Source organism: Harpia harpyja, chromosome 1, assembly GCF_026419915.1.
Source record: "Harpia harpyja isolate bHarHar1 chromosome 1, bHarHar1 primary haplotype, whole genome shotgun sequence".
Taxonomy (NCBI): Eukaryota; Metazoa; Chordata; class Aves; order Accipitriformes; family Accipitridae; genus Harpia; species Harpia harpyja.
The window spans coordinates 53,416,595-53,436,623 of record NC_068940.1 but is presented as its reverse complement, the minus strand read 5'-3'; the positions used below and the strand labels follow the sequence as shown (position 1 = coordinate 53,436,623).

The 20,029-nt window shown below is 49.1% G+C and overlaps 1 protein-coding gene across 1 annotated transcript; it reads right to left on the bottom strand.

Annotated features, from left to right (window-relative positions):
* Positions 1-1,769: 1,769 nt before the first annotated feature.
* Positions 1,770-10,198, bottom strand: CLEC3B (C-type lectin domain family 3 member B). Its single transcript, XM_052794614.1, has 3 exons — positions 9,943-10,198; positions 5,029-5,127; positions 1,770-3,727 (listed from the first exon to the last, which is right to left on the bottom strand). The coding sequence occupies exons 1-3, from the start codon at positions 10,046-10,048 to the stop codon at positions 3,327-3,329; spliced, it is 606 nt and encodes a 201-aa protein (XP_052650574.1). The 5' UTR covers positions 10,049-10,198; the 3' UTR covers positions 1,770-3,326.
* Between the last annotated feature and the right edge of the window lie 9,831 nt (positions 10,199-20,029).

Genomic DNA, 20,029 nt, shown 5'->3' with positions numbered 1-20,029 from the left:
GCTGATGTGTGTTAATAGTGGGCTGGTCTGGCCCGCCCCTTGCTCGAAAGGATACTCCAGAAAGGTATTACCCATTTTATGGTTAACCATTTTACTTCTAACCATTTAGTCCTTTGCCTGTACTGCGGGACCTTGGTGAATTGGGGTCGGGGCAATCGGTTGGGTAGATTGGCGTAGCTCTGCTGAAGTCAGCTCTGGTCAGCGTAGTACTGGGGTAATGCCTTCTGGGGGCTCACCTAGCAACTTTTCTTCTTTCGTTTATATAAATATATGCACGTTTCCTGCTTTGTCTTTCCTCTGCTGTGTTACAGAGCCGCAGGCAGCTTAGCGGCACCATCAGTGGCACAAGATCTTACGCAACACCTCCTGTTTTAATAACACGAGGTTCATTTGAGATTGCAGGCATCACAATACATTGGTTCAGACACGAGCACTTCCACATTTCTTTTTCTGGGGGGAGAGCTGAGGTTTCTTTCCATGAGTCTGCATGCCTTTGGTTGAGACCGCACTTTGTGGACAGCAGATGTTCCTCTCGGGCTTGAGTGCCAAAAAGATTTAGTGGAAGAATCAAAAAAGTAGTGCTTGTCCCAGCTCCTAGCAGATGGACTGCATCTGCTCTGGGCTGTTCCCATCGGGCCCCTCTGGAGTGGAGGCAGCCAGCATCCCCCGTTCAACCCCTCCAGCCCAGCATTCGCTGTGAGCATAAAATGCGGGGTTGGCCACAAACAAATGAAAAACTAGCTCTGTGGTAAGCAAAGATGAGGAATCTTCTAGAATTTCTTTTTCTTTGGCTTTCAAGGAAAATTTGTAGTTCATAATGTACGGTAAGAAGCAGCATGTGGAATTATATTAAACTCATAAATGCAGCTCTGAAACTGCAAGGTCAGTTTTGGCATTCTGGACCCAACAACTACAGCAGGAGCAGAGCCACCCTTCCCTGTGCTCCTCCCAGCTTCAGAAGAGCAAAACATCTATGAAGAACGGTGCTGGCAGGAGTGTAGCTGTGTGAAACTGGGGAGCAAGAGAGATACAAGCACAAAATCTGCTGAGAGCAACTTGTTATTCTCTGTATTTTGACAGATTGACTCTTTAACGTCCTCTCTGGGAATATCCTTTGGCATCCATCTCCATGGCTGTTTTTCAGATTCGCACTCCACGCAGAGATGGTCCAGCTGCAGCACCCACTTCTTCCCTGAAGCTCAGCATCGCTGGGGTCTGTGGCTTTCACCTCGCCCCTCTTTAGTTCCTGGGCTCCCATAAAAGCCCTCTGTTTATTTCTTTGACCACCATTTGTGTTTTAAGACCTTGTGGTTTACGACCAGGCAGGATCAAAGCCAGCAACGCTTCCAGCTTCACTGCTTTGCATTCACGTGTATCTCAAAACATGGAGGGATTGTCTGCCAATTTGAGACAAGCTGACTTGTAGGGTGTAACCGTGACCTACAGCAAAGAGCCTTGGAAACCTTCAGGATCAGGGTCCAGGGCTGGCTCGTATTTCAGAGTGAAATTTCCCAGCAGCAAGGGGAGGAAGGAAATCTTATTTTCCTATAAAAGGATTCCCTGCCTGTATACCCCATATGGCATGTGACTGGGATGATAATGGGGGGGGGGGAATCCTATAAACCGTATCACCGGGTGGGAGGCTCTCGCTTTCTGGTTTTCCCCTCTGCCTTTGATATCTCTGACCCTCTGACAGATCTCTGGAGCTGCTCTGAAGAGAAATGCAAGGAGAAGAAAGCACTCCAATCACATTGACACAACTCCATTCCTTCAGCAAGCTATATATATATTTTTATTTTATAGTCATTTGAACAGCGGAGAGTTTGGCAATAGTGACAGCCTTGGAAGTGTACACTCTGCATTTGTGTGTGTTTCGATCCCTCCAGCTTGGCTCCCACTCCATGTCTTGGAAGACCCACCATCGTGCCATTTTCAACAAAGCAGCAGATTGAAATACCTCTCCCAGGGGCTCCCCAAGAGCATCATGTCTTGACACTCCCACCCTGGCAGGGCAGGGGATGTGACCCGAGCTGGAGGGGTTATTACCAAGCTCCGAACTGCAAAGAACCGCTGATACCTTTCAGCCAACAGCCAGCAAAGCTTCGTTAAGCTGTCGGGGTGGCCTGCACTTCTTTCCCATCATTGCTCTTTATTTGAATTTATTTTTGTTTCTTTAACCCTTTTCTCAGCAAAAAATTACTGAGGCCAGACCTTCAGCTGGGCATGACTTTATTGGCACAAACGTTTGCTGAGGACTGTGCCTGGACCAACAAAGATTGGACTCTTTCAGCTGGGTTTCCATCACTTAAACAGGTCAGAGGATTCCTAAAGCTGCTAAAGTGAATTGTCCTGGGGTTCCTTTTCAACACACAGTTGTTTTTCCTACGGCAGCATATTCCCTAATAGCGTTACATTTGTTATTTACATAATACTTTCATCTTCTACTTCCAAGAACATATTTGACTGACTATGCTGCAAGTCATCACTGCTTCCCCCAAGCTGCTGGAGCATAAATAAAGCTTCCAATGGGATTTTTAAAAAGATCTGGCAGTGGGTCTCGCTCTCCCACTGAAATCAGTGAAACTGGCTTCTGGCTGATGAGAAAAGGACCAACAAAACGGGGAATGCTTCTGGAAAGGACACTGTCCTTCCCAGTAAGTCAACCCACGCCTGTTACTTGCTACTTTATTCATGCACGTTACTTGACTAGTCGGACAACCCGTTGAGCAGCTGGTACTCAGCCAATAAGCCCAATTGTATCTCTCAATGCAAAGCAGGAGTAAGTCCCTCTGCTCATCAAGACAGGATCTCGATCCCCAGGAGCCTGAATCAGGGCACTGTGAGGAACAAGGAGCTCCCACGGATCGCTGCCAGGGCTTATAGGGAAGCAAAACAGGAGAAGAAAGCAGGAACTAGCTATGCTGGTGTCCCAACAAAGCTCAGCGAGATGGGAAAGGACACTGCAGAGCGGCAGCCCCGGGCAGCCGAGGTGGCTGTTGGCCAGGCTGGACTGCTGCACTGGTTCTTTGCCAAAACAACCGAGCTATCCTAATAAAGTCCCTGTGTAAAAAAATATATCTATAAATCATGCCTTATTAAGAATGATGCAGCTGCTAATGGGGCTGGATGTGGCCAAACAAAATGCTCTAATGCTCTCTAATCCGACACCGAGCTGTGATGACTCCTCGCAAGGAGCGACTCTACTTGAATGTGTGTGCGTGTGCATGCCTATGTACGTGTACATGTACACATACCTATAGCTTTATAATCCTGCTGCCAAGGGGGAAGACCTGGGTTGCGGGTGGGCAGGGGGGGAACCCCCGCCGCTACACGATCATGAACTGGCAGATGTAGGGCAGCTGGTCTTTGCACCTCTTGTCAAACCACTTGCCGATGGCAGCCCCTGACAAAGCTGCGCAGTTTTCCAGCTTGCCGCCATCGGGCTGGGTGGTGATTTCAGTCTCCCAGTTCTTGTAGCGGACAGGGCCGCCCGTCATGTCGACCCACTTGCCCTCCGCCGCCATGTCGTTGAGGCCCAGCCAGATCTCCACCTCTGAGCCAATGCTCTTGCGCATGTAGTCGTAGAGAGCATCGTTCTCCTCCCCGTTCTGGGGGGTGCTGAGTGTGCCACCCTGCGAGATGCAGTTTTCGCTGGCCTCGTGGTACGTCTTGGTCTCCGAAAACGCAAGAAAGCATTTTAGGTGAATTTTGGTGCCTTTCAGGCAAACTGAGCGGTTACCACACAAACAGAACAAAAAAGACAGAAAGGGAATCGGTTTTAAAAAGGGTGCCCAGGAAGAGGCAGCAGCAGCAAAGGCAGTGGCCAAACTACAAACTTCATTTCTCAGGCCAAGCAGCGACCCTCGGCAGCGGGGGGGCCTGGCTGTGCCCTCCCCATCTGCAAACCGTTGGGAAAAAGGGACCTCGGGGTGCCCCTGCCACCCTCCTGGGCTCTGCCGCTGCCGGAGCAGAGGCATGGCGCGGTCCTCCTGCCCCTTCCCCTGGCCTTGCTCTTCCCCAGCTGCTGCTACACTTCCTCTGATGAGTTTGTCGGAGGCAAGGGTTGCAATGAGCACTGCCGAATGCTGGAATGTTTTGGAAAAAAAAAAGTCTGCAATGCCAATTCAATCACCTTAATTGTGCAGGATGAAAAGAATGTCTTTTTTAATAAGCTTTGATCAGAACTGTTGTGTTTGTGTAGCTTGAGGTATTCAGAGGAAGTTTCTACTTCCCTCTGATTTTGTTGTTAAGAATAGCAATTTATTTTATTTTTCTTTTAAGCTCTAAACCCTGAGAGTGCAGGGTACTCTAGCCAAACAATAACTAATCAGAGCCACGCATTAATATCCAAACCGATTACATCTCGATGAATGTGAGCTTGGAACTAAAGCCTTGATTTTGCTTGTGTTCCTTTTCTTTTAAGGAGAAAACTCTCCTTAACTTGCATTTTCATCTCATTTCTGTTTCGTGTTCTGCAAATCCCTCTCCTGTCGATGTTGGTGGACTTTGCACAGAAGAACTGTGGAGCATGGCTGGAAGATGGACATTTTGGAACTGCCCTCTGTATGTGTGGGACTGACGTCCAGTGAGGTTCCCTGGGCAATACTGGGGTATGTATAAAGACCAGGTCACCATTTCACTGGAGTTCAGACAAAAGAGTAAGCTCCATTTGACTAAAGCACAGACTAATCCATTACCCAGCCCTCTAACTTGTAAAGGAAAATGAACATCTGGCTTAGCGTCATAGAAATATCCATAGCTTTACAAATGGAGAGCTCTAGCACATAAAGAGAGGGGGCCACATGCTGTTCAACTCATGTCATTAACTGCCTGAGGAGTTCCATCTGCCTGGAGGAACTGCAGCGAGCCCACGCTTTGCTTTGATGCCCCAACCTCTCTCCCCATGATGGACTCCTTGTCGCAGGCATGTGGGCATCTCTTGTCAAAACACATGGAGCAATCGTAGCCACTTTATAAGCAGCTCCACTCTCAAAGCAAAAGCTGTGTCTTCTTCAGCGAGTCCTTTACCTGTCTGGAGCGCTTGCTTTTCCTTCAGTAGAGCAACCTCCTGAGAGATGTTGTCAATCATGGCCTTCAGGTCTTCAATCATTTTAAGGCTCACACCATCTGTGGGAGAAATCAAGGGAAGAGCATAAACATCGGTGGCAGGCCCAGGGGAGGCAGCCGAAGCTGTTCCTATCATCAAAACTCCCTGGTTTTTTCTGCCCTCAGAGAAAGACAAACAAGAGGCCACAAAGTCAACACCTGTGTCCCCTTGCACGTCCATCAGAGTGAATGTTTGCTCGCTAGCCTGGTTCCACCACCAACCCGGTTTTCCCAGCTGGGGTTTCGGGGCTTTGCACCCTGTGGGGCTTGGCTTCGTGCCACAGGGGTCTCCCCTTGGGCTGCCGCTGCACTGCTGGGCTGGGGGGTCGTGCGTGTGAGCATTGCAAGGTGCAGGCTCGTCTCTGGAGCCCCTGTGTAGGGCACTCACCTGGGGTGGTGCAGCACTGGGGTCGACCTCCTGAAATGCAGGAGGACACCATCTGATGCTGCCCTGTCCAAGCAGGAGTCTTGCCACACATGAGTGTTTTGTGGGGAACTTACTTAAAAGCTGCTGATGAATAGGTGGGTTTTTGGTTGGTTGTTTTTTTTTTTTCCCCCAGTTCCTCAAAAACATGCCCTCCCTCTCTCTATTCGCAGCACAGCCTCCTGGCTTCCTTAAACACCCTAATGCATCATTTTTCTCTGTACGCATGCCTTGCTGTGCCCCTGTGTTAGTCTGCTCTCATGGGTGCATTGGCAGGAAAGCGCTTTGCTCGCCAGGCTGATGCTCAGCAGGAAGGGGCTGGAAAGGCTGCAGTACCTCCCCTAGATCTGCCCCTGCACCACCAGCCACCGCAGCCCTCAGCCCACCAACCACACCATCCCTCAGGCCATCACGGCTGCCTCTGCCTTCAGCATCCCCAGTGCAGGTACCCAAAAACTGGCCAGAGCTGCTCTCCTGCTGCGAGAAGATGCCTCCTCGTCTGGGGAGTTGGTTGCAGCCTGCTACTAAAGCCTATGTCTTGCTAGGTGTGTTGCCTCCGCAACAGCTTCAACCAGCTATTAATCGGTACTTGGATTTCTCCTGCCTAGGAGCAAAAGGACCGTTACGCTTTGGAGGTGGTGGGAGATTGGACATTGAGGCATTTGTATTCGTTACACTATCTTTGCTGCTCCTATTGCTTTACCTCGCCTGACATAAGCATGTGGTAGTCCTCATGGGGGTGAAAGGAAAGGGGACAATTTGCCCATGAATGCAGTAGGACGGGCTTCCTCGAGGGTCATGGAGATGGGGAGCCGAGGCACGGAGGCAGGCAAGTGGGGAAGCAGCTTGGATGCGGACCAAAACCACCAGCCCAAAGATTACAAGATGCCATGAATATGAAAAGCCAGACACATCAAGAGGAGGGCATCAAGCTGCTTTACTCATTGCTCAATTAACTATAATGGATTCACTTAAGACTGAGGCACTAGTTATTATTTTGCTGCCTTTGATGAAAACACTTTCTGGGAAACAGCTAATTAATGCAGGTGTTTGTTTTTTTTTTTTTCCTGTGCAAGCTTGTCTTGCAGTAGACCAAATGTCGCTTAGGTTTAAGTAACATCCAAGGGCCATGGCACGACAATGCCGATGAGTCCTGCTGGGGCAGCTCCTTCCATTGTTCCAGCCGGGTTTGCCGGTGGGTTCCCATCTAGAGGGTCCCTGCCACACAACGTGACATGTCTCCTTGTTGACTACCAAAGCACCCTGTCCCTTTTCACCACCTGATTTCCAAATCCCAGGCCACAAGATGTTCCTACAGCAGCACATTCACTGGGGTGTCGTGGCAAGCACCAGGAGCAGTTCATTTGCACTTCAGCTACAAAGGGAGCACCGCGGCTATGTCAGCAGGCACCGAGTTTTCTATTTTATTGCTAGAGAGTTTTGTCTCTGTGCTGTTGTTTCCTCAAGGCTCGCCTCCTGAAGCCCATCATCAAAGCTATTACAGCTTGGGTTTGCTGCGGCTGAAGCCAGCGTGGGGGTTGCCAGTGCTGCCTGTGGGAGCTGGAGTGGGTCCTTGTGCAGCTAACCGTAAGCAGCAGGATTAAGCACAGGCAGAGGCGAGATGAAAAGGAGACTCACAGAAGGATGTAGGTCGCAATAGTCTGTTGGGTTGAAAGCCTGGCCAGCAATGTATTTCTTCCTGCAAATGGGAGCTCTCGCCCGGTTTTCCTTCTTCTAATTATATGGTGAATAACAAACAAATCCCTCTGTACTTAATTTTGATTATTTAACTATTCCCTTATGAAATCTGGTTCTATATTTGGGTTGCTTAGCTTTGCCTGGGCAGCCATCATCTGGTTTGTTCCCATCCGAACAGGTTTCTGTCCCCCCTGTGGGGTGGGCATCGCCCTGGTTCACAATGTCTGTCATCAACCCTCCCCCACCGTTGGTATTTCTTCTGACATGAGGCATTTCCAGAAATGTCCCAGCCAGAAAAGTTGGGTTCCATATTGCAGTCTGTTCCCTGGATCAGAGGAGGGTACTGAACACACCTGTGCTGGGTAAATGTTCATGGGCATTTTCAGGGAAGAGCACCCGGATGACAAGATTACACCAAAATTTTGGGCAGCAAGTCAGTCCCTATCCACCCATTTAAGCACCTGGACTCCAATTTCTGTCTCCAATTACCTTAAAAATAGATGTGAGAGCTAGACAAAGATGGTCTGTCCCATGCCCCCAGCACCCCACTGTGGCTGTGACCAAGGGGACCCCCCCCCCCAGGGCTGGTGGGTCCCCAGCCTGCACCCCAAAGCAGGGGAGTGCCATCACCCACCTCCCCCAGGCACCCTTCTGGGTGAGACCCCCAGGCCCACCAGAGGAGGGCAAATCCCACATGCCCCCCAAGCCGTCGGGGTTCAGGGAGAGTTTGCTGAACCACTGCGTCTGGAAAAAATCACCGGGGAGCAATTTGAGGGGGAAAAAAAACCCCAATAGCGGGCAAAGTGAATGTGCTGTCTCAGGATTTTCTAAATGCTGCGGTTTGGCTTTTTCATGTTGAACCAGCACCATTTGTGTTCTGAAGCAGATCCAAATGTAAGCAATAATTAAAAAAAAAAAAAAGAAAGAACAACAGAAAAAAACAAAAAAAAAGTAAAAAAAAAGAGAGGAAAACCGTGGCTCGGATCATCGTTCTTCTTTTCCAACATTTGTGGTTTAGCTTCACAGATTCAAAAAACCCATAAATCCAGCCAAACACCCCAACCCTGCAGTGGCTTCCCCCTGCCTGGCCCTCCCTGGAGAAGGGCAGGGGGTGAGCCGGGCCGGGGGTGCTGGGGGCCTGGGATGGGGATGGGATGGGGCCATCCTGCCCTTGCCCGTGGCAGGAGCGGCTGCGTCCCCGGCCCCTGCGGTGGGTGGGCAGGCAGGCTTGGACGTGGCGAGGGGCTGGGGGCAAAGAGGAGCCTCACGGGGGGATTTTTAGCACTTTCCTCCCTCTTGCCCCAGCCGCTGGCATTGGTAAAAAATCAGAAAAATGTTAACCAAGAAATGCCGGAAGTTTCCAGTAAAGGCAGGGCAGCCAACCCGCTGCGGGGCTGGATGCGTCTGGCCAAAAAATGCCAAGTTGTTGGGTTTTTTTTTTCCTTTTCCCCACAGAAAACTTGACCTCTCCTTTGAAATGAAACTCCCAAGCTCTCAGTAAAAATTGCCACCAGCTGTTCCAGATGGCTTGATTTTCAGGCCACCCCCCTCAAATGTTTTTAAATCAGAGCCCCATTTTCCTGTTGAAAGGGTGATTTTTCTCCCACCTTCTTGTCACCGATCAGTTACAAACAGCAGTTGCAGTGATATGGAGAGAAAAATAAGATTTCTCTGAGAAAGGTATCTCTCTATCTCCTGGTACCTCCTGTGAGTGCAATGCACGTATGTACCCTACGTGAGCCCAAGGGGGTATTTTCTGCTCTAGAAAACAGCCACAGACTAGAGGTGCGGAATAAGCGGCTATGCCGTGATTTCATAGAAAGATCTAATGGGAGAAAAAGGAAAAATTTCTTGAGGATGGTATCTGACGAAAATAGCCACTGGGTGAGCATAGTGAGCAGCCTGGCCAAGCGAATTCCTGGGATGCTTCTTCCTCGCTCCCCGCTTCGTTCCAAGCAGGAAAGCGCCCGCCAGAAGCAATCCAAGCCCATGCGACTGCAGTCGGACCCGTCAGGCAGACGGGCTTACACGCTGCAAGGCAAACCACTTTGTTACCTGCATTCTCCTGTAATTAATGTGCGTCGAGTCAGAGGGGGAAAGGATGGGGCAGTAGCAAAAAACACATAGGAGAAAAAAACCAAAAACCACCAGGGAAAAGAAAACTTGGGCATCTTTTTGTATGCATTACCCTCTGGTAAGCCTGAGTAGTCGGAGCTCGTGTACGGCTTGACAAACACCCGGGGCAAGTGTTACAAAATGAAGATCCATGTTGATATTTAATGGATTATATATTATCTGCCTACTCATGTCTCCAAATCTACAACAGCAGTCTGTCATCTGCCACTTATTTGCTTCTGAAAAATGAATGAGGAGGGGTAGGGGTCATAGAAATGGAGATTTTAGTAGAGGAAAGGTTTGGGGCAAACCTTAGAGGTACGGTGGAAAATGCGTCGCCCTCTGACATTCAGACCAAGCTGTCCCATCAAATTGATTCAAGGAAGGAACTCACCAAAACATTTCAATATCCTCACTATTTTACAGAAGGGCTACACAATCATTCCCACAGGGCAGAAAAAAAGACACTTTATTAGGTTCTTGGATGCTTTTAAAAAAGTTTCATTAAAGCACTGCTAAACGCCTGAACAACCGGGCTAATTGCATCCCCCCTGAGCCCCGCAAGGTCTCCTTGCAGGGAAGGTGCCCCTGCTCCTTACCTTTCTTGGAAGCCACCGGTTTTGGCCGGACCTTGCCATTTTGCTGGCTGGAGATGTGGGCGAGGGCGAGGAGGCAGAGGAGCAGGCAGGGTCCCCGGAGCGCCATGCTGCTGCCGTCCCGTCCGGTGCTGAGCAGAGGTGGAGCAGCTTCGCTCTGCCCTCTGACAGCCCGTTTAACACCGGCTGGAATCAGAAATGACTGTCCCAGAAAGCTGCCCGCTGAGCCCCGGCCAGAGTCAGCCTCCTGGCCCCGGAGCAAGGGGGGGGGTTCAGGCAGCTCCAGCCAAGGCTGAAAACATCCCAGCGGGTTTGCATTTCTTAGCACACTGCTTGTTTTTGTTTAAAAAAAAAAAAAAAAAAAAGAAGGGAATGAATGTACTGAAAGTCTGCTAAGCTAAATGTAAGGAAAGGCTGCGAGTATAGTGGGAATGATTTCCCATGGCTTTTAGCAAAACGCCATGATTTTGATCTCATGTGTCAATGATGACAATGACAACATGAGGTGTGAAACGGCGTTTGGGTGGCTGAGGGAATGGAGAGGGGCCAGCTCTGCAGCTCTGCCCGGGGCTGCCTGCAAGGGATGCTGTGAGCACCCACAGAGGCAGAGGGAGCACGTGGGGGGACCGAGCGCCCTGGTCCCCGCCATGGCATGACACAAGGCCCCGCACGGAGATTTCTGATTTCTCCCCATTGCAAGGGGCTGCTATGATCCCCACACAACTGCAGCGGGGGGAGGGCAGAGGGCTTTTTCTTTTTCTAGAGTAGTCTGCTCAGAGTGTAGGACAGCTCTTACACCTCAAAAAACCAGTTCCACCGTGGCCTTGGCGGGGTTATCCTGCCATCGTTGCTTCTCGGTGAGAGATGAGACTGGTGCCTCATGCCCACCTCTTCCCAGCTCTGCTCAGGGTCCCCTCTGGAGGGGACACTCGTTTGCAGGGTCCCTGCAGGGACTTCGGTCTGTGCCCATGCAGGGTGGCTTGGTGGCATCCCCCCCACCCAGGGCTGGGGGGGCGGCAGCAGGGCCTGACATGGTGTTTGCCCCCGCTTTTCCTTGCACTGATGGCTGGGGATGGAGGGTGGCTCCCAGCCCTGGGCTGACATGGCTGGTTCTGGAGCATCTCATGGTGATTCCCACCCACGGGGGTGAGGACAGCCGCATTGGCCATACTGTCCCCTGCCCCTACGGCAATTTTGCAAGGACAGGGGTGGTCAGTGCTGTGGGGCTGCCCGGCGGCAGCAGCAGCATCACACTGCGACCTCGGAGGCACCAGACCTTGCGGTGGCTTCACGTGCTTTTCGGTTTTTCCAAAACCGCTTTCGGTTCTCTAGGATCGGAAACCAAACAACAGCTCCAGAAGTTTTAACCAAACACTGAGGGCTGCTCATCGTATTGCTCTTTAACTCTTTCCATTGCCCTGGCTGGGAGCGTTTCGGCTCTGCCTCACCCCACCAGGCAGCGGGAAGGGGAGATCTCACCCTCTACACATTTGTCCCCAAAGTGATTTGAAAAGGGACTGTGTTTCGGCAGGCCTGAGCAAAAGCATGGATGAGGAAAGCTGGGAAGATGTTCAACCTGCTGCGGATGTCCCACGAAGAGGAAGGCTGCTCCATCTCCATACCAAGTGCATTGCATCCGCCTGGCACCGGACCACTTCCCTTCCTCTTCTGGCAGTACTCACGCCTTTGAGAGTCAAAATCTACAGCTGCGCTTTGCCCTTAGGAAACCTGGCACGTGCCAGGGTCGATAATCCAAAGTATCTCGTGGCTGGGTCTGTCAAAACACCAAGACACTTCATGAGGCACGGCGGCTCTGAAAAGCCAGTTGGTGCTTCACACCCACTGCCCTGGAGTCACACTGAGTACATGAGGAGTACTCCTCCTCCCCGGGGCCACCTGAGTGGTTAGGCGACCAAAAATACTTAGAAATTTGGGTCTTCTCTCAGTTTTGGGAACATTCAGGCTTCTAAATACCCCTAGAGCTGTAATAGACAACTAGGATGAGCTGGACTCAGGATGGGGGTGGGGGACAGACAGACACGTTCCACAAAAAGCCGTTCTCCCTGAGACCGCCTTGCAGGGTCCCAGCCCTGCAGCCTAAAGCAAGACCACTGCCTGTTTTTTGGGGTGCTGCGGTTGTTCAGCAGCTGCAGCACAAGCGGGTGAGTCTTTCCTGCAGGAGGAACAAGAACAATCTGAGCAAGTTGAGGAAATTCACATAGAGAGAGGAGGGACAGGCATTTTGGAGAACAAAGTGCTCCGGACATCAGCCATTAACCTTAAATCTTTTCTGAAAAATTAAGGCAAGATGCCACCCAGCACAATGTGAACCACTGGAGTCACAGGAGCATAAAAGGTCCGAGATAAACAGGGCTGTGGCTGGAAAAAGAGCTGCTGTTGATTTAGGTTGGCTGCAACTGTGTTACCCTGCCTCACACTTCTGCTGAATAAGGAAAACCCTGCCCTTACATCCTACCTGAATAGAGCTTCCTTGCAGTCCAAGCTTTGAAGCCAAGGAGGAACGGGTTTGATTTTCACTCCCCTTTACCACACAGACCCAACCCCACTCAAATTTAAGCCAGAGAATATATATTTTGGGGATTTAGCGTTCTCTCACCTGGACTATCCCAAAATGGGATGGAGCCCAAGAGACGCCAGACACCTACATACATGTTCCCTTCTCTTGACACTCGAGTAGCATTTACCTATCCAAAGTACTTTTGGTAACTCAGCAGCTCCCAAGTTTTCCTTGGCCCCAGATTTGCTCACCTGCCTTTGCTTTGATTCACATCCTGCCACACTGGGGAAAAAATTAAATGCTCTCTTTGCTGTGCGGGAAATGGATGGCTCTGGTGTGGAGTCTGACAGCGATCCCTAACAGCTGGTTTCAGGGCAGCCTGGGACCCACCAGTGTTGCATTTCTCCGATTCCCCAGGTCAAACAAGAAGGGCAGGGCAGCTTTCCATTAGCCCCTGAAGGACAGGTCTGCAACCAAGGGGGCCTCTCCCTGCGCCAGCCTGCAGGTCCCTGTGCTGGATGCCACCATCGTTTTTCTTGAAAAAGAGAAAAATGAAAAGAAGTAGACTCAAAAACCTTGTCTCTGCCTGTAACACCTATTCACAGGGGGCTTTGCTCCAATTCTGCAGACTGAAAAAAAAAAAAAATCCTTGATGTTATAACAGCTCATAAACACCCATGAACCCACCCATGACGCGTTGCTACAGCGGGTCCAGAACGGGGATGCTACGGGTAACGGCTACCTAAAAGCTGGAGAGCCCTTGCCCGTACCCAGCCCATCCTCTGCCTGGGCTCCTGCTGAAGCCTGAGGCTGCGGTTCCAGTTAAATAACGGGGATATCAATGGTCCTTTGTAAGTTGGCTCTTTGGGCAGACATCATGCTTTTGACATCCCGATGATTCACGCTTCTTATGTAAGGGAGGCGTGGGAGGTGGGTAGAGGTAATCCTTTTTATTAGATGAACTAACAGAACTGGAAGACGGCGGCAAGGTTTTGGCCTTCGGGGCTGAAAGAGAAGCAGCAAATGTCAGAGCTGAGGAGAAACAGCTGGGAGGCTCGTTGGGCACATATAGCCCATCAGAGAGAACAGGAGCAGGCACTGGAGGAAAGAGAGCAAGAGCTGATTCATGGAAGGGTTAATGAGAAGTAGAAAGACTATGATTATGCCAAGAAACAAGGGGTTTGTCTTTGATTATTTAAATCTGTGCAATTATGGATTTTACTTCCCAGTAAAAGCACTTCACTCCCTGGTTTCAAGCCCAGTCTCCAGGTCAGACGGAGAGTAGCTCCTGTTAGCTGAAAGGAAACTGGTTTGAGATGAAAAAAAAACAGACGGCAGAAGAACCTGTGCTTATGGAAACTGTCCCAGGGCCATAGGGAAGCAGTCAGAAAAGTTTACGTGGCTTTGGGAAACCCAGTAAGTACACTGCGATGCTGAATTTGGAAGGCTTTCAGTTAGCAAAACAAACAGTGGCTGGAATAAGCCCATGAAAGGAAGCTGGATGCTCCTGGCAATGATGCAGACCTGTGATTTCGTGCCCAGTTAGGCAAGGAAATGGGCAGCGAGATCAGAGGCTACTTTGATTCGGCTCCTAGGAAATGAGCAGGTATCGCCAAGCCAAGAAATGAGGCAGTACCACCACACAATGGCTGGAAAGTGGAAGGGTGGACTAGATAACAGTATTCACATGGTTATTACCAAGATCAGCAATTACCAGACCTGGCTTTTCAAGGCTAAGTTACCAGTTCAAAGGCAGGCCACCACAAAGTTGAACGATGCCTGCTCTTTGCCTGCAGACCCCCTCCTCTGGGAAGGCTTCTGCCTCCCCTGCTGGCGCTGACAGCAAAGGGGAGACCAAAAAGCATCTTTATGTGTGGGGCCATGGAACTCGGTGGCTTGACCCATGGCTGAGGCAGCACGCTGGGTTTCATACCTCTGCTGCCACGACCAAATCCACTCTGCTGGGGGAGGATCCGTGTCTCGGCAGCACCACGGTAACCTCAAAGAGGAATAGGAGAGAAACAGCCGTGGACAGTAAAAAATATGCTGCGAGGAAGTGGGGCTAACAGAAGACAATCTCTGGTATTAATTAGCTGCTGCCCGAACTCGTGCTGGCATCGTTCCTGATTTCCACCAGCACAAACAACATCAGAACAGGTTGAAATGGAAAGAGCCAAATCTATGGATCATTGTTTCTGAGGCCAATTGAGAAGAAATGCGATAATAGTTCAGGAAAGGGTGGTTTTCATAAGGACAATAATGGGGAAAACCAAGGAGGCAGCACTTTGTCAAAACATTATCCCCAGCACCAACGTTAGGAAATTGGCTCTGAGCCTAAGGAGGGAGCCTTCCCATCACATCCCACGGCAAGCAGGGCTCACATCCCTACCCCACATTCACCAAGGGTCACAGGACAGAAGGCTCAGTGCTAAAGGAGATCCTCAGGCCTTAAACCGGACCCAAATGTGGAGAACTTGAGTTCAAGTGCTATCAGCTGCTCAAAATCCTCCCATTTTCAAAAGGAGCTGCACTGAAGGACTCACCCTCCCTTCTGTTTGGAGCATGCAGCTCCTGTGGGCTGGGGGTAAATCTGGCTGTCTTCCCTACTTTGCTTTTCTGCCCATCATCCGTGTCCCACAGTCCAACCAGCCAAAGGAAAACTGTAGTCTAAATCTAACACCAAAACTCTGGAGAAATTCCTAACTGTGTAGGTTCGCTGAGCAGGCTGCACGAAACCGCCTGTCTCGGCATCAGCTCAAGTGAAGTCACCATTGCAATTAAAGGCAGTATTTTAGGACTGGCAAGCAGACGGTGGTTCTGCCAGCTTATGATCTTGTTGCATGTCATTCTCACCTTTGAGCGACTGGTTTGCTTTCATACAGCGGTGGATGCTGAATTAGGGATTGTAAGAGAATCTCAATGTCAGCCTCATGAATTCCTTAATTTTTTGAATTCAGAGAAAAGTGTGCATGATCAGACAGCAGGAAGAAAGCAATCCATGCCCTTGAAAAGCCTCATCAGGTTAAAGTTGGTGTCTCTGGGGGGAAAAGAAGAGAGGTAGGATTTAAATCATGTCTTTTCAACCCATAGGTTTCCAACCTTGGAAATACCAAGAGTTACCATTTGCCAAAACACAGTGAGAATGCGCAGTGAGAGAGCTCCTCTGGTAGGGAGGGCCTGCGGGCTGGTGGCTCCGAGTACCTCCAACGCCCAGGCATAACTGGCTCAGCTGCAGTCCCCGCCATGCCAGCTGGGTGGAGAAGGGCCTCAGTATGTCAGAAAGTGGCTGAGATTTCATTTCCTTTATCCCCTCCGAAGGTATTAGCTAACTATTTCTCAGTCCAAATCAGGGAGATCAAATCTGATCTACAAACGGTGTGACGTGAAAACTCAGGCATGCCTGTGCTGCTGATTTTACTCTCATCTTGGGAACAGGATAGGAAGAGATGTTCATAGAGCTTGTAAGATAACCACAGCCTTATTAAAGTGTTCCAGTCGATGAAATTGAGGCTGAAACCATCACCAGGAAGTCACTAACACCAGTACGTTGTTTTGCAGGAACAGCAAAAAGGTCTTTGTTACTGGACAGCTAGAAACGCAGCTGACCGAAGGAAAAACCAAGGCACCGCAGTCTCTGTGGTGAGACGGGTACCAAAGTGCCCTGCTGTGGCCAAGCACTATCACTGGGAGTCTGGGGCTTCGCCAAAGGAAAAGGAGTGAGGGACCAGGCATGTAAAGTGCCAGCCTGAAACCAGCTGCCTCCCTGACAGCAGGGAGCAGGCAGGCGACACCTGCCCTCTGTGAGGCACAGCTAACAGCAGCACCCACATTTTGCCTTAGAAGGAATAGCTGTCTCACACCGGCGGGGAGTGCAAACTGGCAGCAGTAGAAGGAATAGCTGTCTCACACCGGCGGGGAGTGCAAACTGGCAGCAGTGGAAGAGGAGACGAGAGGTCAGTAAGCAGGGAGGAATAGCACAGAGGCTGACACCTGAAGAGCTTCGGTCCCAGTTGCAGACTGCTGCTGAGGAGGGCAGTGGCATCTGCTGAAGTTTAAAAGAAAAGCTGGAGGCAGTCCTAGCAGAAGGTGGTAAATCCCAGTTAACTCCTATTTACAGAGAAAATGCAGAAACTCCGTATTATCTACGTCAAATCAAGGTGCTGAGTCCCTCAAAGACAGACTTAGAGACTTGAACACTCCAGTCTCACGGGAGCCATGAGCAAGCTCTGGCTCACACAAATTTGTCTTTACAACAGGCTGTGCTGAAGCAAGTTTTCATAAAGCCTGACTGCAGGTGGCATAGCCCCTCTCCTCCCCATTGCCTCCACCCCTGCCCCCAGAGCAGAACAAGCTCCCCTCTCCTCACCAAACTACACAACTGCAATGTTGAACCACTACTGTAGTTGTGAAACATTGGCTGATGGGATTCCTGGGCTTGGTAAATCTGCTGTGCATCACCCTGAGTGTAAACACAGATCTGGAGGAACATGAGAAGCAAACCAGCCAAGTTTGACCGACCTACAGCCTAGCCCTCTCCTGCTTCAAGGGGACTGTCCCTGTCAAACAGACCTTTAAGCTGACATACGTGGGGGAAGGGGAAAAAAAAAAAAAAAAAAAAGGGTAAATTGCAGCTGGGTGCTTTTTAGGCAATGCAAGTAGAAGCCTAGACTCCTCATCTCTAGTACACAGCTTTCAGCCTCTCGACACTCCCAGCAGAAGCAATTAATTTCTGGGACAAACAGAGAGCTATCCCGCTCCACAGATGTTTCCTCTTAGTTCTACTGGACTCGAGTCAATGAAAACGTGGCAGTATCTGCACAGCAACACATGGAACTTTCCGCCAGCCCAGATGGGAACGGGAGCAGTCTCAGTTGAAGCCTCTATTAAAACTCTAACTGCTATTTTTGTTTAGGATAGAAGGGAGGGGTTAAAGAGAGCTAAGAAAATAGAAATGGGCAGCATAGCCCTTAGCATGCCTGAGAACCACAGTCTCAAAGATTTCTTGGCAGATGTTGTATCAACTGGGAGAGCTGTCGACCCTTTTACCTCTGTCAGAGCTTTGTTTATCCGTCTGGGACATGAGCTGGTAGCAGCAAACCTCCAGGGGCAGCTGAGACCAACTAGCAGCTGTGTAATACTTTTGGCCAGGCTCATTATTTATATCTCAGGGGTAGAAGCAGCCCCAGTCTGAACTGGGGTCACACTCGACCCCACTGCTTTTCCATGCCAACAGATGGCAGGTAGCAAGCATGGAAGGAATAGGACCCCTTGAAGACCCCCAATTCATTCTGTGCCTGCTTACACAGCTACAGAAGACCCAGGGGGAAGACACACATGGTTAGAGGAAGCACTGCAGATACTTGCACCATGTTAATTTACAGTGATGCTCTCAAGAAGTGCTTGGTACCAAGTATTTTGTGACTGGGGTAGCCATTTTTGTATACACAGCAGCTCCACAGGTTTCCCTGTGCTGGCAGCAGACACAGATGCTCAGGTTCCAAGAGTTTGCTTTTTAGGTATCTTGAACACATAGCCTAGATCTCAGATGGGCTAAAGATTTGCCAGAGTAAGAAGTGGAGAGGGAATGCACATATACTCTCCTCCACAGAGCTGTCCATTAACACGCTTGAAACACAGTGAGGTTTCTCTGCCCTACCTCCAGCTCATGTAACAATCAATTTAAAATTAAAAGGATCTGGAGAGGGGACAAGAAGCATCTTAAATGATGTAACTTGCAAAACACTTGGAGATCCTTCAGCTGAAAGGCTATGCAGAAATACACTATTATTACCATGTTACAAAATTCACCCTGGAAGTAACTCTGGGCAGCCTTTTGGTATCCAACCACAAATCTGTAATAAAACAGGCAACGACTATTCAGAGAATGGCTGTGATTTAAGACTTGCAATCTTCATTTAGATTAACCATTTTCTGAAACATTAAACAATACATGACCAAACAAAAACTGCCTGTGGTAAGTCTAGGGTACTGTAAATATTTTTTCTCCCTTCACTTTTCTTTCTACATTCTTACAAGTAGCCCTGTGTGGCAAGGAATGGAGCACAGCTACTGTAAAGCTGATGCCAGGTTAGTCTTTGCCTCACACAGAATAACTCTACTGGAGTGATTAAAGATAATACATATATAATAATTGTCACTTCTTGCCTGTGTTACTACGTAGCACTACCATAACCTACCTAACCCATTACTTAAGGTACTGAAAAAATCCCACCTCTTCAAAATAGACATCTCGGGCAAATTTTGTGGGACAATTTACTTTTTCTTTTTTTTTTTGTTTTAACCTGCCTGCTCGTTATAGTAGTGGCTACACATATCTGAAATACACAGTAGTACTGCAGCCACCTTGACTAATTATGTGAGTGAGCTCTAGGAAAAGGGCTGAAGAGATCTGGGGACCTTCAGTACACCACATATTTTAACGTGATCACGATTATTAGTTTGAGCTGTAATATGTTTTGTCCTATATCTACAGCTCTTCTTCAGCAAAAACCTTCCCTTTCTCCCCACCAGACACGTTCCAATCAAGAGAATGTTCTTAATCTGATATTAGGAAATTAAAACAGGACATTCAGAAAATGCTGCTTAAGTAAGAGCTCAGTGATTCCTGGATTATTGTAGTAACTTTTGCCATAATGTTTGTTCAAAATGATCCTTCTAACACTTGCAGCTGAAACATCAACTTCCAGAAAACCAGCTTTTTCCTTTGACTTCTTCCATCTGTTGTCTCTTCCTATCCTGCCAAATAAACAGCTCTTTGCTGGGTCAGCCAATTGATGTAGGGAGGGAATCCACTGCTTTGAAGACCTGGTGATACAACTTGATTGCATACCTTATCTGCCATCTTCTGTCTTTCCCCATAAAGGACCATTACTGGCAGCCACTACGCTTTTCCAGCTGAGTTATCAAACTCTTAAAAATTAACTTATTTTCCCTTCTACCTTAGCCATGCCCCTTCTCCTTAGCCAACGTGAGAGGTTTTGGCTAGATTACTATTGTGCCTGTTGGCAAATGGGATAGGCAGAGCTCTAGTGAGCAAAGAAATCTTGGTTTAAAATATGAATTGGAAACTTGGGACCATGTTGTATTTATAGTAAAATCTAACCACACTTTATTCAAAGAAAAGTAAGATAATTTGAAGGAAGATATCCCCCAAGTGCTGTTCTCATCTGGCTGGTGAACAAAAAAAAAATTTCAAGAGGCCCAAAACCTGGCTTGTACCATACCGAGGCCAACCCCATGTATTCTCTAGAACACAGCAGCTGGTCTGCAGAAGTGGAACACATGGAAACAGAATTAAGTGGAACCTACACTGGTCACTCCTGAAAACAGACCCAAGACTTCCCAGGCAACTGCATCAATTGCTGCTGGTGCACTTCCTACGTGCGGACAGTTACCCATATGGAAAGCATCTCAAATTCGCTTATTCACATTTAACTGTAGCTTTCTTTACGCTCAGTAACATTTTAAAAGCCTCTTAGCCAGAAGGATAAAAGTACTGGAACAAGAAAATATCCTTTTCCTATATACAAACTGACAAGATTGCACAACCAA

Coding starts and splice junctions, on each gene's coding strand:
- CLEC3B (XM_052794614.1), bottom strand. CDS start 10,048: ATGGCGCTCCGGGGACCCTGCCTGCTCCTCTGCCTCCTCGCCCTCGCC. Junction 5,128..9,942: donor ACCGGTGGCTTCCAAGAAAG/GTAAGGAGCAGG, acceptor TTTCTCCCACAG/ATGGTGTGAGCCTTAAAATG. Junction 3,728..5,028: donor AAAGCAAGCGCTCCAGACAG/GTAAAGGACTCG, acceptor GTAACCGCTCAG/TTTGCCTGAAAGGCACCAAA.